This window comes from Aythya ferina (genome assembly GCF_964211825.1).
Source record: "Aythya ferina genome assembly, chromosome: 4".
In the NCBI taxonomy this organism is placed as follows: domain Eukaryota; kingdom Metazoa; phylum Chordata; class Aves; order Anseriformes; family Anatidae; genus Aythya; species Aythya ferina.
Window position 1 is genome coordinate 67,905,163 of NC_140300.1, and position 20,700 is coordinate 67,925,862.

Sequence of the window (20,700 nt, forward strand, 5' to 3'; positions counted from 1 at the left end):
AGAAACTATAGCTTTTTTAAAACCCTTGGTGCACAGAGGAAAACTGCATTTAAGCCACTTTTAGACTGATGATCTTTATGGGGATCTACCAGTAATCTGACTGAATGAGTATTTGCCCTAATCTCCAAGAAAAAGAAAAAATTTTGGAGGAAAAAAAAAAAAAAAGTAAAAAAAAAAAAAAGTGCTATTGTATTTAATTTGAAGTAAGGATTATGTTTTAATCTGCATCATGCCAGCACCTAACTTTTTAAATTTTAAAGGGATTTAGTTGTCTTTATTGGGTTTTGGAAGAAATTACCCATGTGCCCTTTTCTTAGAGAAACATCATAAAAATGTATCTGGAATCACTACTGTTTCATCTTCTGAATATTCATTTTCTGAGGTCAATACACAAGAGACAGGATCTTTCACCAAGATGTAACTTTTGGCAGGCTTTCCACACATATTCTCAAGGACTTGTGCCCAGTCTTTTTTCTTCCATGCTTTGCACGGAGTTGGCTTGGGGTGATCATCAGAACATCGATGATGACAGTGAATGCTGCTCTGTTGCACCAAAGCAAATGGAAGTCACACCGCCATTTCACAAACACGTTCACAGTGAGCTCACATTCTAGCAAGAAATGTATTTGATTTGTATCTCTCTTGTTTCGGAACAGTGACTCCATGGAGCCTACTCAACCTGCTGCTTACACGGCCACTTCGGTGAGGAACATGCCTGCCAGCTATGAAAGCCCAGACACTAGACCTTCTCCCAACAACACCACGTCTGCTGCAGCCCTCAAGCCAACAGGGCCCCCAAGCACTGCTAAGTACTCCGGCTGGCAGCCTGCAAACCAAACAGGTAACTTGCAGTGAGGCTTTTTCTTGTTTGTTTAAAGGTCTTCGGAGAGCTCAGTAATATTTGCTTGACCATGGGTGTAACAAGTGCAGCCTTCAAATGATTATTGGTGTGTATTGGGTACAAGGCAGTTTGGTTAGAAAAGAAGAAAAACAGCATAAAAATTTTGGTAGACTAGTAGCATTCTGTAATTTGTTTTTTTCACAAACAGGCAAAATCCAATGTCAATGACCTTCTATTAAAAATCATGCACAACAGTCAAATATATACAAATACAGTTTCCCATGTGACTGTCAATCCAACAGAGCATGTTCTCTATGATTTCAGGGAGTCTGAATCAACAGAGATGTTTTCCAAGTGATCTCTTCTGAAGTAGAATCTTAAAATAAATAAATAAGAGACTAAAACATGAGAGTAGCAACGTATTTGGCATTGGTAGGCTTTATCTGTGGAGGATGCCAGTGTTGCACAGTTCAGAGACATGAAGGTTTATTTACAGCAGTTGATTTCTTACAAGGACAATTTACATAGCTGCTACCTTGGAATATAGTTTGGTGATTCTTATCCCTTTATACCAACGCTAAAACATCTTATGACTGGAAATAATATTGTTTTCTTTCCAGAAGCTCCTATCTTAGAACTATATACATATTAAGAAATGCAATATGTGTAATTGTGTATCTACATTTTCATAATATTTCAAGCAGTAATTTTAGATAGTCTCTTAATGTAACTTGTCTCTTAAACTGAATCTGTCTTGGCACTGAACTAAACTTGAATATTAATTTCAAAGGGTCTAGGAAATCTGTATTACTAATTAAATTTTAACTGCAGATTTTCTGGTAATAATGAGGTGAATATTTTTGATTCTCCTTATAAGGAGATAAGATGCTAAAAATGCATTTTTTGAGTTTTACTCTTAAAGGTTTTCCCTCTTTCAAATATATACAGTCCAGCAAAGGAACTGCAGAGCACCTGGCATAAAAATAAAGATAAAACATACAGTGTTACCGTTGTATGTTTTTAATGGGGTCTTTTGCACATACCATTAAATTACTGTTGATACTGGTAAGGAACGCGTTTTGGACCTGCAGTACTGCTACCGAGCCTCAAGATGGCAATACGCTGTCATTTCTATACATAGCTATCAAACATCGAGTATATTCTTAAGGGCTAGGTAAAGACAGGCCAATTCTTGTTTTCCTACTTTGAGTTACCTGCCATTGGGAAAGAAAAAAACAAAACCTGTTTTTAAAGTTATATTTTGGTCATGTGTACTTAAGGCAAACATTGTGGGGAAAAAAGTAATCCTTCGTTTTAAGAGGTGGCTGATTGTCCCCCCTCCAAAGTGATTAATTTATTTCACTTGCACAGAAAACACCTGTCAGCTTGGGGTTTCAGTAGTACTGCACCAATTTACAATATGTTGGTAGGTGTTTCATAGCTAAATCCTACTACTGTGTTTTACCATTAATGCAAGTCAAATAATTATTTTGGGGGGTGATGACTGCCACATGACAGAGAAAGATTTATAAAGATGGATTAAGTTACACTCGATTCCATGGTTCTATGGAAATCTGTGCCCCTGCACTGGATAATTCAAAAATTTCTCATTTCACCTTAGAGATTCAAAGTAGATGACAAAGGGGGAAAGCCAGACAGACAAATTTAGTTATGTTATAGAATAGCTTAAAAAAATGATGAAAAGTTAAAGTGAGCTATTTGAGCATATTTAAAATAATTTTATAATGTAGAAACTGCCAGAATTGCAAAGTCTACAATGCCACTGTTAGTTACTAGGACTTGAATCTGGCCCTTGCTTTTTTCCATCATTTTCAGGATTTTGCAGGTTTTCCACATATACATACTGAATGAGAAGGGAAGTCTATTTTAAGTGTTTGCACTTTCTACAGCGCAACTCCCAAGGTGTATGTGTTAAGATCATGCAGTCTGAAATGAAGGTATGAGGCTGCCACATCAGAACCTGTAGCTAGATCACTTGAAGCCCAGATGTGAGCTAAATCTGAGCAGTGTTGCTCCCCATGGCAGCAGGCACAAGGGGGAGACTGACAAAGCATGGTGTTGGGTAACTAGCACCTTTTTAGACAAAAGTAGAGAAATATGTAGTGTTTCTTGCATCCCTGTTCAAGGTGTTTTATTACAGTAGAGGTCCTGAGGATGTCAGTTCTGTGCTGTCTTTCTGTTGTAGGGTCCTGGGATGTCATGTGCTAGGAAACCTGGGAATAGCTTGCCTCAAGTTTACTTCCAAAGAAGGAAAAACATCACCCCCTTCAGAAATATTGAGGGAGCCAGAAATAAAACTGTAGTAGGAAGAGACATTGAAAACCTGTTTCCTAAAATGGGCAGCCAGTCTGTGCTTCTTCCCCATTTGTGGGGCTCCTTTCTGAAATGGTGAGGAATAATGGACAAGTGGGAGATGTCAAAATGCCCTTGGTTTTTGTCCATCTTTTAAATGATCCAGCTTCATCAATCTGAGGCACCTTCATATCACAGCAGTCTGCCCATGAATGAAGAAGCGACATAGCTAGCCACCTGCTAGCCTGACTTTTTAGGTAAAAAACAGCATTTCAGGAATCAATTGAAATTGTGACAGCTGCTGAGGTGTCTGAGGCTTTTCCAGAGGTTATACAGGTTTCACTGTAAGCTGGCCCCTTAAACCTGCCATAAGCTCACCCACAGCTTTATGTGGCATATATTACCCAAGTCCTTCAAGAAGTCAGTATCGCAAAACTGGCAGGCAGGAGAGGCCTAAGCACGGTTACAGAGGCATTACAGCAGGGACTGATCATTTTTCTCAGGCATTTTACAAAAATAAAAATACCCAAGCTTTTTGTGTACCAAAGCTCACTTAATAAGGCTGAACCCAACAGTCTGACAGGTAAAACTTTTTAAATAGTGGAGTGTTTTGGTAAAATTAGTCAGATGTTGAAGAAAGACTATAACCGTTTCAGGGCATATTTGGTTTTCAGTCACTAATTCTGCTGTTTGTTTGCAGTCTGGGAGCGTGAAGTATCCTTCAAAGCAAAATTGCCAGCACTTCGCAGGCCAAACAAAATTTGGCCTCACAGGTCATGGGTCTGACAGAATTTTAAACAAATAAAAACACCTCCCTCTGAGCCTGATTGATATTGTAGTTGAAACCCAGCCTTGGAAATAATTAGAAGGGAGGCATAATGTTATGCAAATGTGTATATGTTTATCAGTATGCTGTTAATAACAGAAACTTCTTCAGAGTATGGTTTTGTAGTTCTAATAGCACTCACTCTTTTAATGATTGCTCTATATAAGACCCAAGTCGTTTCCATAGCAAAGCAGATATATCACAACATTTTGTTTGTGTCTGGGGAAGCTGTAGGCAGCTGTTTTATGGCATGGTGTGAATATTACAGGTGATTTTGTTTATTAAAATGTCCAACTACACAGAAAAGTCATTTGGTCAGAAGGCGTCTTTTAGTTCATTTAGTTCATGCTCCATGTTGTCCTTCTCAAAACCTGTCACCTCCTTGAGGAGAAAAATTGCAATTTTCTTTCTGTGAACAACCTGAAGTGCTGTGCTGTGTGTGAATTCTCTGCCAAATGGTATTAAGTATTCGAGAAGTTTTTTTTTTTTTTTTTTTTTGAAAGCATCTGGAAAAGGTGTTCATTTAGGCACTTAGGCAGGGTCCTATTATTATTATTATTTCTTGAGGATTCCCGTTACCTACCTTCCAGCAAATTGCAGCATTAGTTACCCAGCGTGAAGGTAACATAATATAACATCCCTTTCTGGAATACAATCCTGATATTACAGGATTCCTCAGTGGTTTGGCAAAGGAAATGAGGGATGGCTGCCCCACTCTTGTATGCTCATGGGGAGGCTGGATCAGCAGGATAAAAGCTGGCTTGTCAAACAGAGTCTCATCTTTGGCAAATTGGGTGCTCAAAGAGTTGAACATCTGTGGCAGGTGGAGCATATACACGATGAAGTGGTCGAGTGCATGTAGGCAGCGGTTTGAAAAGAACATGTTTGCCACGGGCTTCTCTTGTCTGTATTGTTAATATTTTTCAGTTGTTGCAATAAGTCAAATTGTGGCTGCTGCTGTGTGTTAAATGCATTGGCTAGGATTTATAATAGCCCTCATTTTGTTCTTGAGTTACGATGCTCTGTTGAGCTATGATGTTCTGTTCACCCACCAGAGGGAGAAGCTTTTTAACATAATTATATTCAATCTACAAAATAAAAAATAAATAAATAAAAATGCCCGCCAGTATCCCAGCTACATCACATCAAGTTACTTTACAATTTCACAGCTAACTATTGCCGTACACTTAGGTAGCACTGTTCATCCCCAAAGCATTTTACAGTCTTGGTGCCATGTGCAAGCACGTGATGCATGCACAGGCATTGCTTTCACCCACCAAGACCATGCAGTCACTTCTTCAGCGAGACGTAACAGCTGCTTGTCAGCACGCTGTAACACTCTACGGCATCTTGAAAGGAAGTGAATAGCACCGTGTCAAATTGAAACTGCTGGGACAATTTAAGAAAGCACAATTATCCAATAAATGCAGTTACCCAAACTGGAGTTCAGCCAGGAGACGAACTGTTCTCGCAGAAAGTGCAGCAGGATCTGTGATGGGCAGGAGCAGTCAGGACTTTAGGAGTGCATTTCTTGTGCAAGATTGCCTCCTCTTTCCTGGCATGCTCCAAACGCTGTTGTTGGAGGTGGAGCTGCTGGCACAGTGCTGACCTGTGTGGGCAAAGCCCTGCTTTGCTGGTGGGGTCCAATGGGACCGCAGCCCACAGCTGGTATAGCTGGAGGCCAGGCGAGCCAGCACACTGCTTAGAGAGGAGGCCATAAACACTGGCCTCCCTCCTCCGGGGCTTGGCAGCAGAGCATGAGGATGGGATGGGAAGGGTTTGCAATAGAAGTGCCCAAAGCTCATGGTGTTAGGTGACCTGTTACCACGTATGCCAACTTCCTTATTCCCAGGGTCTCTGTCAGCCTGATACAACTGGGATACATAATCCCCTTCCAGTAGAGCTGGTCGGGCATGTCAGCATATTCTACAATACCCACAACTGTCAGTTGCCTAATCCTGAGCCAGCACATGTGTTAAGCACATGCTCCCTTCAGCAGGGGGAACACACTTGGAAGCTAGCTGTAAGCACAGAAAAATTGCTCCCCAGGCAACCTTGTTTGTAAAATTCTGCTGTTCCCTTGCAGTTGTTTTCATGTGTTTGGTAGACTTGCATTTACCATCTCTGGAGTTATCCTTAGTGTGCTGTCTTGCTGCATTTTTTATTTTTTTTTCCTATTTCCCACTCCCTTGATAATATCAGAACTCTAAAAACAGAAGAAAATACAAACCTGGTCCTAGGTGTGATTTGGTATCCTGTCCTACATATACTGACAGATTAAGTCATCGTCTCCTTCCTTGTGACTTAGTCTGCAAAAGTTTGCTAAGGGAAATGTGTCAAAAACCAGACCATGTCAGCCTCAGGAGTTTGGCCGTAAAGTCAAACAGCACAGAGCTAGGGAGGAGAGGGAGAGGGCACTGAGATGTACAGTGCTATGGCAAAATGCTTATACTTCCAATAAAGGCTTGCTCGAGATCCATGCAGGAATTGACTGTAAAATTTTGCCACCTTTGTTTTTCTGTGTTTCATTTGTTATTCCCCCAGTGCACAAGCTTGCACACACACACACACACAAACACACACACACACACACACACTTCTGTGGAGGTTACAGGCCACCCTGATGGGGTGAGTTAAGTTGATGGCCCATCCGCTTTGCATGGGAAAGGCACCATCACCTTGTTCATGAAGTTCTGCTCTTTGTCCCTAGGGCCATCTCATCCAACATAGTTTCCTTCACAGAACAGGAAATTAAAAGCAGGAATTAATTATTAGGGGTTAAAGGAGCTACATGCCCACTGAGGACAATGGTGTAAATTTGGGGAAGAAACTGGAGTAATTCTTCAAGTTGAGGCAAATCCTTATACTGTGGTAAGCTAGAAATAGTCCCAAAATGTAGACATTTCCACTATTTATTTTTTTTTTTGCAGAAAAAGTTTGTTAATGTTTGCCCCTTGCAGTTGCCGTTCATAAAAGGAGAACGCCTTGCCCATAAAAGTGATATGATTGACAGGTCAAAACATAAAAGCTTCCTGATTCTGGTGTATGGACTGTTATTCTTATTAATTTTTCACCTAATCTAAATGATTATATTGTCATGTGACAGCAAACCACAAGAATTTATTCTTACAAGTTAAGTAATGTGAACTTGGACTTAGCCAAGCAAAACCCATTGTGAAACCAGAGTAATTTATAAATGTCTACCTTAATTTGATGGCAGTGTGAAATTGTAACTCCTGCAGACATGGTGGAAACTAGCATATGTTTTTAAAACTTGGATGTTTATATTTAAGAAGGGGTGGGTCATCGTAATTACACAGACATGTACCTCATGCTTGTTGGAAGCAGAATGGCCTGCTGCGCCACGCTGCAGGATCTGCTGAACAGAAACTCACCTAAAAAATCGGGTCTGTGGCAATTTTCCTGGGGTTTGATGTTGCTAAATTCATGTGGTATTGCATCAAACTTTAGTGCATTCAAATGAATTTAGACATAAATCAGACAGAGGCATGTTCTTTTCTCTAGTCTTTTAAAGAGGTGAGGGGACTATTTGTCTCTGATTATTTCACACTCACCAGCTTTCAAGATTAGATGCTTGTTGCCTTTGATTTCTTAAAAAGTATCTAATATATTGCCATGGACTGATTGACCAGATAACTTCCCTTTAATTTGCAGCCTGCATCACTGAGGATGCTAGCTCAGAAGAGTGATGTGCTCTGGTAGGATGTACAAGCGTAGGTCATCCAAGAATTTTGCCTAATATTTGTACAACAAATGAAAAGTCAATATTGCTCTGGTAAATACATTCCTATCACTATGCAACCTTAAACATCGGCTCTGTGAAAAAGGCAGATAATACGTGTGTCAGTGAGACCGGACAGTCATGCTATCCTCGGGTGTAGTCAAGCTGTCAAATTCAAAACAGGAACTCAGAGTGAGAGAAGCAAAATGTTATCTGCAGAAAGGCACCAAATGGGCTTCTGAGCTGTCATTCCAGAGAAATAAAACCCTGTTGTGCAGGGGAGTGAGGAAGTCGTCTTTTCTCTTTCTCCTCGAGGCACATTTTTGGTAACAGCTATGCCACTTGTGCCAAATTTGTGATGGTATGTGATGTAACAAATCACAAGGCGACAGGCCGAGCCAGCCAAAACCACCATACTAGTTTTAATTAAAGATCCTTTACAGCTAATTTCGTCGGAGCCTTTGCAGTTGAAAGGCTGGTCGCTAGCACAGGAACTGGCCCCTAGGTTGCAGAGGTTGTTGAAATCGGGCCGCACTTGCACCTGTTGTGATTTTCCACGGGCGCATACCAGCCTTTGCTGGCATTTGGAGAAATGATAATGGTTTAATCCTTCCTGTTCTGCTTTTAATCAGTGGTGGGGTTTCAGCTTTGACGATGCTTCCAAGACTGTGCAGCAACCAAATGAGATCTGCTGAACGTAGCATTTCTTTTTTTCTTCCCCCCTCTGTCTTGCTAGTCCTGTAGTTTTCTCCATTTAACTTGAGCGATTTCACGCGGGTCCGGGAGTGGATAGAGTGTTATACACGGCTAATGCAATGAGCTGACAGCCGAGCTTTTCAGACACGTTGCTTCATCCGGCCATCTGTTTGGGTTGGAGGAAAGGAACTGGAAGATTTCTTGCTGTACAGATATATTAAGAGAAGTCAGAAAATTGGACATATGAACCTTTGTATTTTCCATTTATAATACAGTAGTTTGATAGCAGTGTATAAATCATCAGGTTAGAGCACTTTAAAATGAAGTTCTGGCACTCCCACCAGTTAAAGTAGCATTGTTATTTATAGATATTACATGAAGCCTGATGTTATGTTTAAGTGAGCGTTAAACAGTTCAGGCTGTTGTATTGTTGCTATGCACCAGAGAACCTCTGTCAAAGTGACTTTGGCACCACTGTGTATCCGCCTTTCTCCCTTTGTCTTAAAAATCTTTCCCTAATGTTTGTAGTTATCCATGTGTTCAGCAATGGAACAGCCTATTGTTAGTGCAACAAGGGCAAAGTCACACTGGGATTTTTTAAAAGAAAAAGCCAGTTCGTTACCTTGCCTAAAACTTTGTTAAATATTAAACTAGCCATACCAAGGAGTTCAGTAAAAGCAAACACTGAGGGTTTGCTAAACTTAAACCTAATAAAGTAGAAAGTTAATACTCAGGTACAGAATGTTTTCTATTTTAAAAAAGCCAGCTATGACAATGCACAGGTAAAAATCAATGGTGCTTTAAAAGGTTTAACTAAAGAGAGTAAAGGTGAAAGCCTGCAAAACTCCAAAATTCAGCCACAGGGATCTTTTCTGTGACTTGCAGAGAACCTGAACCTCTCCACCACTCAGTGTGGAATAACTCTTAATGATGTTTATAATTTTTATAAATTATTTATTGATTATAATGTATTTATTTATAGAGCTGATAATTCAGAGAACCTGCACAAGTTCCTGTGCTCTGTCCCACTGCATTCGACAAAGGCGGTGGCCAGAAAATCTGTGGTGAGATGTTGTGAAGCAGCTGGAGTTGTTTTCCTTCCCCTCCCTGCTAGGTCATCTTTTGATATTACAAATGTGCGTGCACTTTGCCAGACCTCAGGTACCAGCTCTGTGAGAACAGAGCTGCTGAAAGATCCAAAGTCATAAATTTTTCCTTTCATGTGTGCTGGTATGTTTTTTTAATCTATTCATTTTTTAAGGGATTTGGATGCATAGCTGCCTCCTTCCCGACACCTCTTTCCCCTGCAACAATTCTGCAGTCTGAATTGCTTCAAAAAAAAAGTGTCTGTTAACAGCAACCCATCCCCATGCTTGACACCAAAGGGAGAATGTAAAAAGCAAAGTATAAAGCACAAACTGCAGGAGGGCTCAAACTGATGGCCAGAGTTGAGGGGTTTTGAGGCTTAGATTGAGTGTAAGAATTTGTACCCTCCTTGTTATTACTTGTGTGTCCTGCTGAAAGCTTCTAGTTCCATAAATTTGCAGGGTCTGATGTTTTTGTTTAAATCATGCAGCTGTGTTTCAAGGCTAGAGAATCTGTTAAAGAAACTAGAGGTTAATAAATAAATAAATAAATAAATTAGGCTGCTCCCACAGTAAAACAGAACTTAGAACCTAATTCTATCTGAAAGGTTTCCAAGGGAATGAGGGAAAAAAAAATAAATAAATGCAGGAACTCAAGTAGTGTCAGTATTCTGTGAAATCTTGCCTAATGCGAGTATTGACTAACTTGTAAGCTGGAAGGGCTAGTCAAGAAATATCAGCTTTCATGCTGAAAGAGAAAACATGCCTAATATTTGAAATTCTTCAGCCACATGAGGTAGAACATTGACCAAAAAAAAAAAAAAAAAGAAAAAAAGAAAAATTGTCAATTCATATAGATTTCTTTTACATCATTAATAGTTGCTTGCTTACAAACAAAAAACAACAAAAATGAGAACTCACCCACCACCAATAAAAAGTTGGGTTACAGTGGGAGTTACAAACCTTTGCTAAGATTAGGGGAGTGTTACAGGCATACGTCTGGCCTATGGAAAGATACAAGTAGGTGTTAAAACTGTCTGCAGGTAGGTGTTCAGATGGGAATCAGGAAGACTGAGGCAAATCAAGTGTGTGAAAAGAAGACTGATATATGGTGAAAAAAAATCTCAAAAAACAACTGTAGGAAGTTTACAGAGAAACCAGTACAGTAAACATGGTGAAATAGCTATTAGTGTACATTACTGGTGTATTTTCTTAAAAAAAAGAACTTAGAGTATGAATCTGAGGCAAAGGAAGCAGACCGACTCTTCTTCTGGATCAGGAATCTAAAGTGAAAGAAACTTGAGCCCACTTCAGAGCAGGAATTGAGGGGGATAATACTCTGCAAGACCAACAAGGTTTTAATGTGAATATTAGAAAGGAGAAAATTACCCTTTGAGAGGGCACTGCAGGTACAATCTGTGAATATGAAGAGGGAGCTTCCTGGCTTTACGCTGGCCTCAAAAGATGGAAGAAGAGAGATAATAATAAAATGCCTTAAGATCTTGATTTTCAAGGATTCTTAAACAGGAAGAAACCTTTTCTATCCTAGTTCTCAGCTGATGATGGCATCTGCAGTGATCAATTAGATATTGTTCCTACCAAAGTAGCAAATAAATTTACAAATGACAGTCAAAAAGCCTTTTAAAAAAAAGCCTTTTAAAACTTAGGTTTTGTCCAGTATCCAAAAATATTCTGGAAATGCAGAGGTATCTGAAGGTTACAGGTTATTTCTCATTCCCCAGAGTATTTGACACTAATTCTCCACTTGCATTATGGCTGTGATCCCTTGGGGAGTCTTGCATCTGCCAAAGGTCTGTGCATTGAACATGATTTCACCCATTTCAGTGGAGGTAGAGTAGATCCATCTGCTTTCACTGGTCCTCAATTGTAAATAGCCAGCTTGTTTTTGCTTAGGCCACAGCCTTAACATGGTATTAATCAGTGTGTTTTATAGTATGGTTTGCTTAAAAGAGAATTTTTGTTTTATCATAGGGTCAGCAGTAGACTGACGTTATTTCTCAATCTGATGAACATTCATCTTCTCCTCTCCTCTTTTTGTGCTTTGAGTAACTCAGAAATTATGGTCCAATTTGTCCAACAGCTCTGAGAGAGGGTTTTTGGAGGGAGATCCTATCCTGGGCAGTAGTGATTTTAAAGTTGGGCAGCATTCAGAAAAGCATTGTACATGAACACAGCACAGCACTAATGAATGTTGTAATGAGACCAAAGAAATAGGGGTGATCGTGGTAGTTGTACTTTTTCTTTCTTTAAGCAAGTAGGAGTTTTTTTTTCTTTTTCTTTTTTTTTTTTTTTTTTTTTTTTTTTTCCCCAGTGCAAACAAGAGCTAGCTGATGTGTTTGAATGGGCTTTGGGATTCAGCAGATAAACACAAATGAGCAATACACTAGAAACTGTGCTGCAGTTTGATTAATGGAGAAAACAGTCTTCAAACAGATTTGGTTTTAGTGTGTTTTTGTCTTTGCATGAAATGGGACCTGAAAATCAGAAAGCCATTGGTGGTGATAGAGAAGGAAAGTGCTATTAATCAAAACCCTTTTGTTCATGTCTTCAAAGGCTTTCTGCCACCTTTTCCAGTTTTATCTCTTCCTATGTTTTCAGTTTAGCAGGCATTTATAATCTAAAATGAACTACAGTAGCAGAGTGACTTGTTCAAGATCAAGTGCTTTTGAGGTGCACATTTCTGAATACTTTCTACTTAGCAATGCTGAATGTCTCTATAATCAAGATGTCATTTTTCAAGATGTTACACACTGCTTTATTACATGTAATAGAGAAGCAATATGCTTAATATTAAAAAAATAATAATAAAAATAATGGTCATTAGGTATGCTTTTTGCTACTTCATATACTGAAGGGGATCCAAAAATATGTCAGTCTTGAAATCACTTATTTTGAGAAAATTCAACTACATTGCATCTTCATACAGAGGAAAAAATAAGCAAAAGTAGGTATTGTGCCTACTAATGATAGTGGATTAACATCAAGCTAACAAGCATGATTAGACTATAAAAGTATTGGTGTTGAAAAGGATTTCTTCTCCAGCTGTGTCACCTTAGTGCACCAATATGCAGGAGAGGCTTTTTAGTTTATTATTATTATTATTATTAAAGTTCACTGGATTTGTTTGATTAAATTGTGTAGCGTGTGGCTATTTTCTTTAAATAGTAAGAAATTGTCATTTCTGTTGAATTTTCTTTGTATTTGCTGTCATTTATCTTTTCTGTGAATTAGTATGCCGTGTCCATTTGAGCAAGGAGGTATAGTGTTTTACTAGAAAGATATTTGCACCTTTTGGTAAGGGAAAGGTTGATCAGCATTACATTAAGAAAATAATGGGAAACAATTTTTCATCTTTTCCCTGGAAGATATGAAAGGTAATGGAAGGGTGAATAGCACTAACAACTAAGACTAACAGCTCCACAAACTAATTTTCCATTAAAAAGTATTGGGAAAGCTACATGCAGCTACCCCAATCATGTGTTGGAGAGATTCATCATTGCAACAGGAGCATTGTCCCACGCTGTCAGACATCTCTGTTGTTGCTTGGTTGTTCCCTCCTGAGCTTCCACTCAGGTCTTAATTTCACTTGTTGATTTACGAGGTTTAGTATGGCTGCTATAAAGACAGGACACAGAGTAAGCAGACATGTTTTTGCTTGCCTGTAGTTGCAAACAAAAGGCTATTTTTATTTTATTTTTTAATTTTTTTTTTTAGATTTTTTTCTTTTTCTATGTAGCTTGCTTGATAAAGAAAAAGAATTCTCCACTTGACAGGAGTAACTACTCCCATAAACTTGTGCTGTTGTGGCTTGTACGTTTCCAAGGTACATGTATCAATAGGAGAAAGAAAAGCAGAGGAGTGTTTGTTTCTTCATTACCCTTGGCAGCAAGTATCATCTGTGCATTTCATTTTTGTAAATGCATTTTTCTTACTCCTTAAAAGCTTATATATATGACCTTAAAACCAGAATGCAAATGGAAGTCTATGGATATACACACTTCTGGAAATGTCAGGCTTTTACATCAGAGCCATAATTTTTCTAAACAGATGCGAACACAGCCATTGGGGTGCTTCAGATTGGCAGTGTTTAGTGATCTAGTCTAGTGTATAAGTTTGATTTAGAAATATGTTTTCATTATACAGTACTGTATTTTAAGTTCCTGTGCATGTTGTATTGGATTCATATTCTTGTTTAATATGTTGGTAGTGACATACGATCTATTTATTTTACTCACTGTAAAATGTTTTGAGTAGGTATGTCATATTCTTATGTCTCTGTTCATACACTGATATTCTTGGCGCAACTTTTTGTATCTAAAGCAAAATAATGCCTTCACAGGTTGTGCATTCTTTCACATAACTTCTTTAATATGTTGAAATTTGTCCACTGCTTTTTTACAAGTTAGCCAAAAATGTGCTGTGTTATTCTGCAGACATTTTGTAAAGTAGGTAGGACAGTCTTACTTGGTGGGGGAGGAGGAGAAAATAAGCACTTTTTAATTTGTTGCTTTAAGTAGGCAGGTATATGCCAAGCTGGACAAGGCTGTTAGAAAAATGTTGCCTGTTGCTCGTATTTCAAAATAATTTACTTGGTACTGAAAGATGGTCTTCTAAATGCTTTTGGCATTCCTTCCCCAGCTCCTGCCAGTGGATGGACATCAAACAGTATTAAACCATCTGGAACAACTGCCCCGAGTCAAAAGTTTGCGACACCACCTCAGCTAACGGAGCAAGACACATTGGTTCAGAGGGCAGAGCATATTCCAGCAGGAAAGCGTACTCCCATGTGTGCACAGTGTAATCAAGTCATTAGGTTTGTATCTATTCATCCCACAGGCTCTCAGACAGCTGAGCTTTGTTTTGCTTTCACAGGTTTTGATTCCTGAGGTTGCAAGTGTTTTAAGGCTCCATTTCAGTAACAGAGAACACTGTTTTTATATATGGATTATCTAGCAAATCTGAGAATGAGGGAAATGAAGGAGGAAAACGTGGCAAACTCCTAACAGTCAGAGCCTCACAAACTGTTTTACAGAGAACCTGAAGGCTGGGTGGAGTAGAGCAAAAATAAAACAAAAGAAAACTAAGCAAGTTAGTTCTCACTTGCACACACATTCCTATAAAATTTGGAAGATGAGAAAGTTGGAAAACAATGTACAGGAAATCAAATAAAGGCTAACTTGTCACAAATGTCAATTTATAAACCAGACTTTCTAAATAAGAGGAGTAAAAATAGTGAGTTCCATCCATATAAGAAAACCAAGGAATATGGGTCTAACCATTGCTGAGAATGGATTAATAATAATTTTCTACTGTTACTTCTCAAATTCCTTGGTGGTCTCTTTGGCAACTGGGTAGTTTGTGTACTTGATTTATATATAATACGGATGGAAAGGATTAATCCAGAGAATACACAAAACCAAGTATGCCAATTGAGATAAATAATTCCACCGAGTCCCCTAAGATATCTGTCTTTAGCCAGAATTTCTTACAGAGGAAGAAATTAATCTGGGCTGCATTGTTCAGTCAGTGATTTTTGACAATTAGTCGTGATTGTCTCAACCAGGGAGCTATAATCGCTTTTCGAGTTAATGTGCAAATCATTCCCAATTTTCATCTACCTTACATTTTATTTTTTTTCTAAAATAGATTTTTTTTTTCTTTTTTTTTTTTTTTTCTGGAAGAGATGTATACTTCTAAGATGTCGTCATCTTCATGGTTGTTCAATTATCTGTGCTGTTGAGCTGCAGGGGCAAAGTAATGCCCTGTAATATTTCTTTTTATTCATCTGTCCCATGTTTTCAGTGAACAAGATAGGAGAGCCTGCGCAATGTTTCGCCATAGTTAAAGAAAGAAACTTGTTTGATTAGGAAAGTGAGCTCTATGAAATAGATAAATTTCACTCAGTATAACAGAAAATCAAGCTTTCCACCATACCCTCTAGAGCTCCTTGAACCCTGGCTTGAATTCTACATCAGAAAATTCAACTAAGTCTAATCACTTGCTTTCTAGGGATGAATTGAGTCCACCCTGTTGACTTCCATTAGATTTCCATTCTGATAGTTCACTACCAGTTCAGTTAACAGCAGGGTAATCTTAGAGGACTCTTTGCTAACTCATCTGTGATGTTTTGGCGGTCTTTTCCTAATTCCATCATATATGTCAAGGAAATAAAAATATATGATCTGAATCTCCTTGAAGCAACAGAAAAAAGTATAAATTCTGAATGTAGATATACCTGCTCTCTAATCCAGATTTTGTTCTTCACCACAAAATGAAAGATTAATTTCAAAAAGGCCTATACACTTTTTGGATGAGATTTGTCTGATTCATTGAACAGTTTGGCCTATATAATCATCATGTCTGTCTTTAGTACGCTGACTTTTTTGTTCTCTGGGTGCTGGAGAACTTTGAGTTCATCTAGTAAATACTGACATCATAGCAGTTCAAACTATGCTGCATCTTTCATGCAAGGAATGTAGCTTGGTGCCTCTTAAAAGACCTGTGCTTCAGCAGGGTTTGTTGGTGCTCTGTGCCATGGCGTCGCACAGCACAGATCTCTCCTTGAGCAGCTAACCTCTTCAGTCAGGCCTTAAAGCACTTGCTGCTGTTCCCTGCTTTCATCACCATTGAAGAGATGAGCTTCAGCCCTGTAAGTAGGCAAGTGTAGCGGTCTGTGGAGCAACCTTTGCTCCTCAGTGGCCACATAGGAGAAAGGGGCAGCCCTACTTGGTAGTACTTAAACCATTGTCACCTACTGTAAGTGACAACTCTTCCTGAGTAGTAACTGATACTGTTGTCTGTCTTTCAACTGCTGTTAACGTGTAAATCCTTAAATTTCTTCACATGTTAAATGCCATCTAAATTATTAAAAGCAAGCGTTGTTTCATTTGAGTATGAGATGACATGTGATTATCAATGCCAAATATGCCTAATGTTCACATTATGCAGTGGATTTGAAAGCTTGCATTGCCATTTCAAGTTCAAGCTTTAGCATAATTACAGTTCATGCCCTTACTGGTAGTGTTACCTATGAAAAGGTAGGAGGAGGATTAAGTGACATTGCACTGTACAACTGCTTTGAAGCCAGAATGCATTGTGGAGTTGGTTACTTTACACTAAGGCATAGAATAACCATGGTTAGTTAAGCCAAAACAATTTCTTAGAGGCGTCTTATAACTTTTTAATATATCTTTAATTATTGATACAGTGATTGCATGAAGATTTCATTTTTTTTTCCAAAGCTTCATTACGTAATCTTTTGTTTCTGTGTCTAAAAGTATCAGAGTTGGAGGCAAACTAAATTTCCCATGATCTACTTGCTGTGTCAGTCTGGCAAACTTCTGAGACATCCTGATGAAGACTTCTGGTTCTCAGGCAGTCTCACTGAGTACCACAGTGCAGAGTTTGCTCTCCCTTTCAAGTGCAAATGTGTTTTCCCTGTATCTCCATTGAGAACATATCTCTGGTATACCTGTGAATGATGATTTGGTTTTGTCACTTTCTCATAGATCTTAATTAATTTAAAGGCACGAGGGGAAAATTAGGAATGGTGCTTCCCTTGAACATCTCCTATACAGAAATTATATATCACATCATTTCCAAATGAGAAGACAATAACTAAAAAAGTGATTGACCTACTCAGCAGATGTGGAAATCCTTTTGATCTCTCCACCACCAAATTTCAGTTCTGGCTTGCTGTCATAATCAAAGCCACATGAGAAGCTAGATTATTGACATGATAATGCATCGTGACCATACTGATAAAGTTATATTTAGTTACAAGTAGAATAATAGTGAAATTATCCTTATATTCCTTGTACATTATTTACTTTTCTTTCCAATTTGACCCTATATCATTGCTACATGTGGGACCCAGATGTTAGATGTTGCTACCAAATTTATGTACCTGGTGATCCTTTGGGACATAACAGTCTGTAAATACTGATGTAAGTACATCACAATCTCTCAAAAAGGAAAAAAAAAAAAAAAAAAAGCTACTACTATTTGCCTCCATCTGCGGGTTTGGTTCACGTGGTCTTAGATGGTGATGTCAGAAATTTGGTCCAAAGCACTTAGCATTTGAAAGTAGGTTGGGATGAAACTGCATTCATAGGTAACTGTTGCTAGTTAGGTTGTCCCAAAGCATCAGGTGGGAGGAACGTGTTTTTTGAGTGCCACCTTTCAAATTGGACTAGTTTACAAAGAGTCAGTTGGCATAGAGTTCTTGGGGGGTTTTGTTGTTGTTAATGCACAATGAGGAATGAAGTCATCTGTAGCCATCTTCCTAGCATTTTCTGCCCTGGCTTATTCCAATCATGATGGTGGGCATGTGGCCCCCTCACTCCAATCTTTAATTCCTTTTCAACTGAATGAAGCAAATAAATAACTTTTCTTACTGGAAGCTGTTGTTTTGATCACAAAAATATGCAGAGACTAGGAATAAGTCCAAGTTCTGAATATCACGTTTTAGTGTATTTTACATAGCAGGTGTTTTTTTTTTTTTTTTCTCTCGCTCTCTCTTTTCTTTTTTCTTTTTTTTTTTTTTTTTTTTTTTTTTTTTTCTTTCCACATGCTTTGGGGCAGCTTTTAAGTCACTGGTATCATTAAGCCACAGCGTCAGCTTGACATGTTTAAACTACAGCCTGATTAAACGTAAAATCGCATTTAGAAAGTGCTCCCCTGGCCACGTGTGCGTGGGGAGCAGGCCCACTAATGGAACACCTAGGAGACATTGTACAGGGCACGGCCACAGCTGTCTGGGGACTTCTGGGAACGAAACCCCATAGATGCACTCCTGCACTGTTTCCCATCCGTCTGGGTTCCTGCGCGCTGTCTTGAATGGCTAACCTCAATATGTCAGAACTGTAAACTGTGGAGAGCTAAATGTAGCAGATGTTGTAAAAATTCCTTCCCCTCCTGTCGCTAGCGTGCTTGCTTTCCATTTCATAACTAACCAAGCCTATCATTGCAGTGCAGATGGCCAGAAACCCAATCCTACTTGGAGTGGAGAGAACCTCTTCGGTGTCAGCCCTGTCTTAATGAATCTGTTAAATTAGCTTGTGCTGACACGGCGTGAGGAGAGCACTTTGTTGTACATAAGGGCTTGTATTGTTTGATCAGTACAGAACTGAAAGGGCTTTGATCTAGAAAGGTGCTTGTATGGCAGCAGGAGGGTATCAGGTTAGGTCAGTGTTTGCTCTGCTCAGGCATCTGCTGTGAGCAGGGGCAGAGGGCTGCACTCCCCCTGGCTTGCTCCTTAAAGGGCTATGAGCTGCTCCAGGAGCTGCTTTTTCACTGTTTCTTCTGCAGTATTCAGAGAGGAACGGAAGAAACAGTTTCAGATTAAATATCTTCTTCATCTCAGAAGGTGTATGAGTTGCCCTAAACCTGTTTGAGCCCCTTTGTTTTTTGAGTTCTCCTCCTGTTGAAAATACAAAGCATCTCCAGAGACAATGTAGAAGAGAAATGAAAATAAGTGTCTGCTTCTCTAAAGGAAGATGCCCTCTGTCCTCTGCCCACATAGTTCTCATCTTACAGTCAGCATAACTCTGGAAACAAATGTTAATGTTTTTGCTTTTCTTGTTGTTGTTTTGCTCATATGAGTATCTTATATTAAACAAAAATATTTCTGTTGCTTACTTAATTTCCAAAATTGTTTAGCAAACAGGGTGGTGACGCTAGTACTTTACACTTCTTTGGATTGAAATATTAGGAAAAAAAAAAAAAAGATGCATTACTGAAAGAATGGTATCATTATTGGTATCACAGAAATGGGAAATGTGGTGAGTGAACCTGAGCCACAAAGTTCTCTTAAAACATAAATTCTGAAAGACTGAGTGTTGCTGGGACCCAGGAGTCACCTCATTAGAGTAAATATGTTTGTTAAAGAAATTTGCATGTTGAATGTGTTTTCAAATGAATGCTGATTCAATGGCATATACAAGAGACTTATGGCTTATAAAATGAGAAGTTTTTGTTTGCTTAGAAATGGACAGTTTCGTTTTGTCCATTAACCTTGTGGCATTTGCCAGACAAATGCTATAAAAGCAAAAAAAAAAATAAAATAGAGGAGGTTCTGTCCTTGGAGAAAATTTTCTTATTTTAACTCACTTCTGGGGAAAGCAAACAAGAAAAAGCAACTGGATGGGTTATCTTGTGACAAACTTGTTGGATAAGGACAGCTACAGAATTTTTGTCTGACAAGAAACTGCTCTTATTAGCTCATAATGGAGTCAAGCATACTTTAACATTTGTGGCCTTGATATACAAATGCATGTTGAAAGAGAGCTGATGGTATCACAGAGTCAAATGTCTCTTTGCAATAGAGGGAAGCAGTTGAGAACATTGGGAACGTTTATTAATTATTATTATTATTTATTTTCTTTCCACTAGCAGCCTCTTCAGCACTGTATTTAATGCAGTTCTGAAATAGCATTTTTGAAATGCCATGAAGTGAAAAGAATTAGTCTTTACTGAGGTCAGGTGTCTCTGGGGGAGAGTTCAGTGGGAAAAGATCTCATCAACATTTGACACTTTCTTAGAAGCCCATAGGAGGGAAGAGGGATGGAGCAAATCTGGAACAAATTTGTGAACGGTGAAATAATGTTGCAGAGGTATTGCTGATAAATTAAAAGCTTTAGCAGGAGCTACCTCAGTGGTATTTGCTGATTAATCTTTTCTTCCTAACCAGAGGACCCTTCTTGGTGGCCTTGGGGAAGTCGTGGCACCCAGAGGAGTTTAATTGTGCTCACTGCAAAGCCTCCATGGCTTACATTGGATTTGTGGAAGAGAAAGGGGCTCTGTATTGCGAGGTCTGCTATGAGAAGTTCTTCGCCCCGGAGTGTTCAAAGTGCCAGAGAAAGATCCTTGGAGTAAGTGACCAGCAGCTGACCCGTTCTTAAGTGGGAGCATTAACCACACTGTTCACTGCTTCTCAGTAACGAAATTCCCTTTTATGTGGCCCAGTTTGCATTCCTCAAAATGTACTCTGGCCCACCTTTTAAGTTCATATCACATATGGAGTATATATATTTGTCTCTTCTAATGTTGAGCCTTCTCAGTTTCTCTCTGATGCTCTTTAAGAAAAGGTAGCATGGTCTCTTTTGCTCTTTCAAGTTTAGCCCGTTTTCCTTAAGCTGCTCTGTAGCTGTTGTAATTACTAGTTTTTCTTGAGCAA

The 20,700-nt window shown here is 38.9% G+C and overlaps 1 protein-coding gene across 15 annotated transcripts in view; it reads left to right on the forward strand.

Annotated features, from left to right (window-relative positions):
- PDLIM5 (PDZ and LIM domain 5) overlaps positions 1-20,700 on the forward strand; it is a 130,719-nt gene that overhangs the window by 101,209 nt on the left and 8,810 nt on the right. For all 15 annotated transcript variants that reach the window (XM_084518547.1, XM_084518549.1, XM_084518533.1 and 12 more), the window contains 3 exons: positions 657-841; positions 14,163-14,337; positions 20,215-20,395. In XM_084518547.1, coding sequence (XP_084374673.1) covers positions 657-841; positions 14,163-14,337; positions 20,215-20,395 — 541 coding nt within the window. The remainder of the gene's footprint in view (positions 1-656; positions 842-14,162; positions 14,338-20,214; positions 20,396-20,700) is intronic.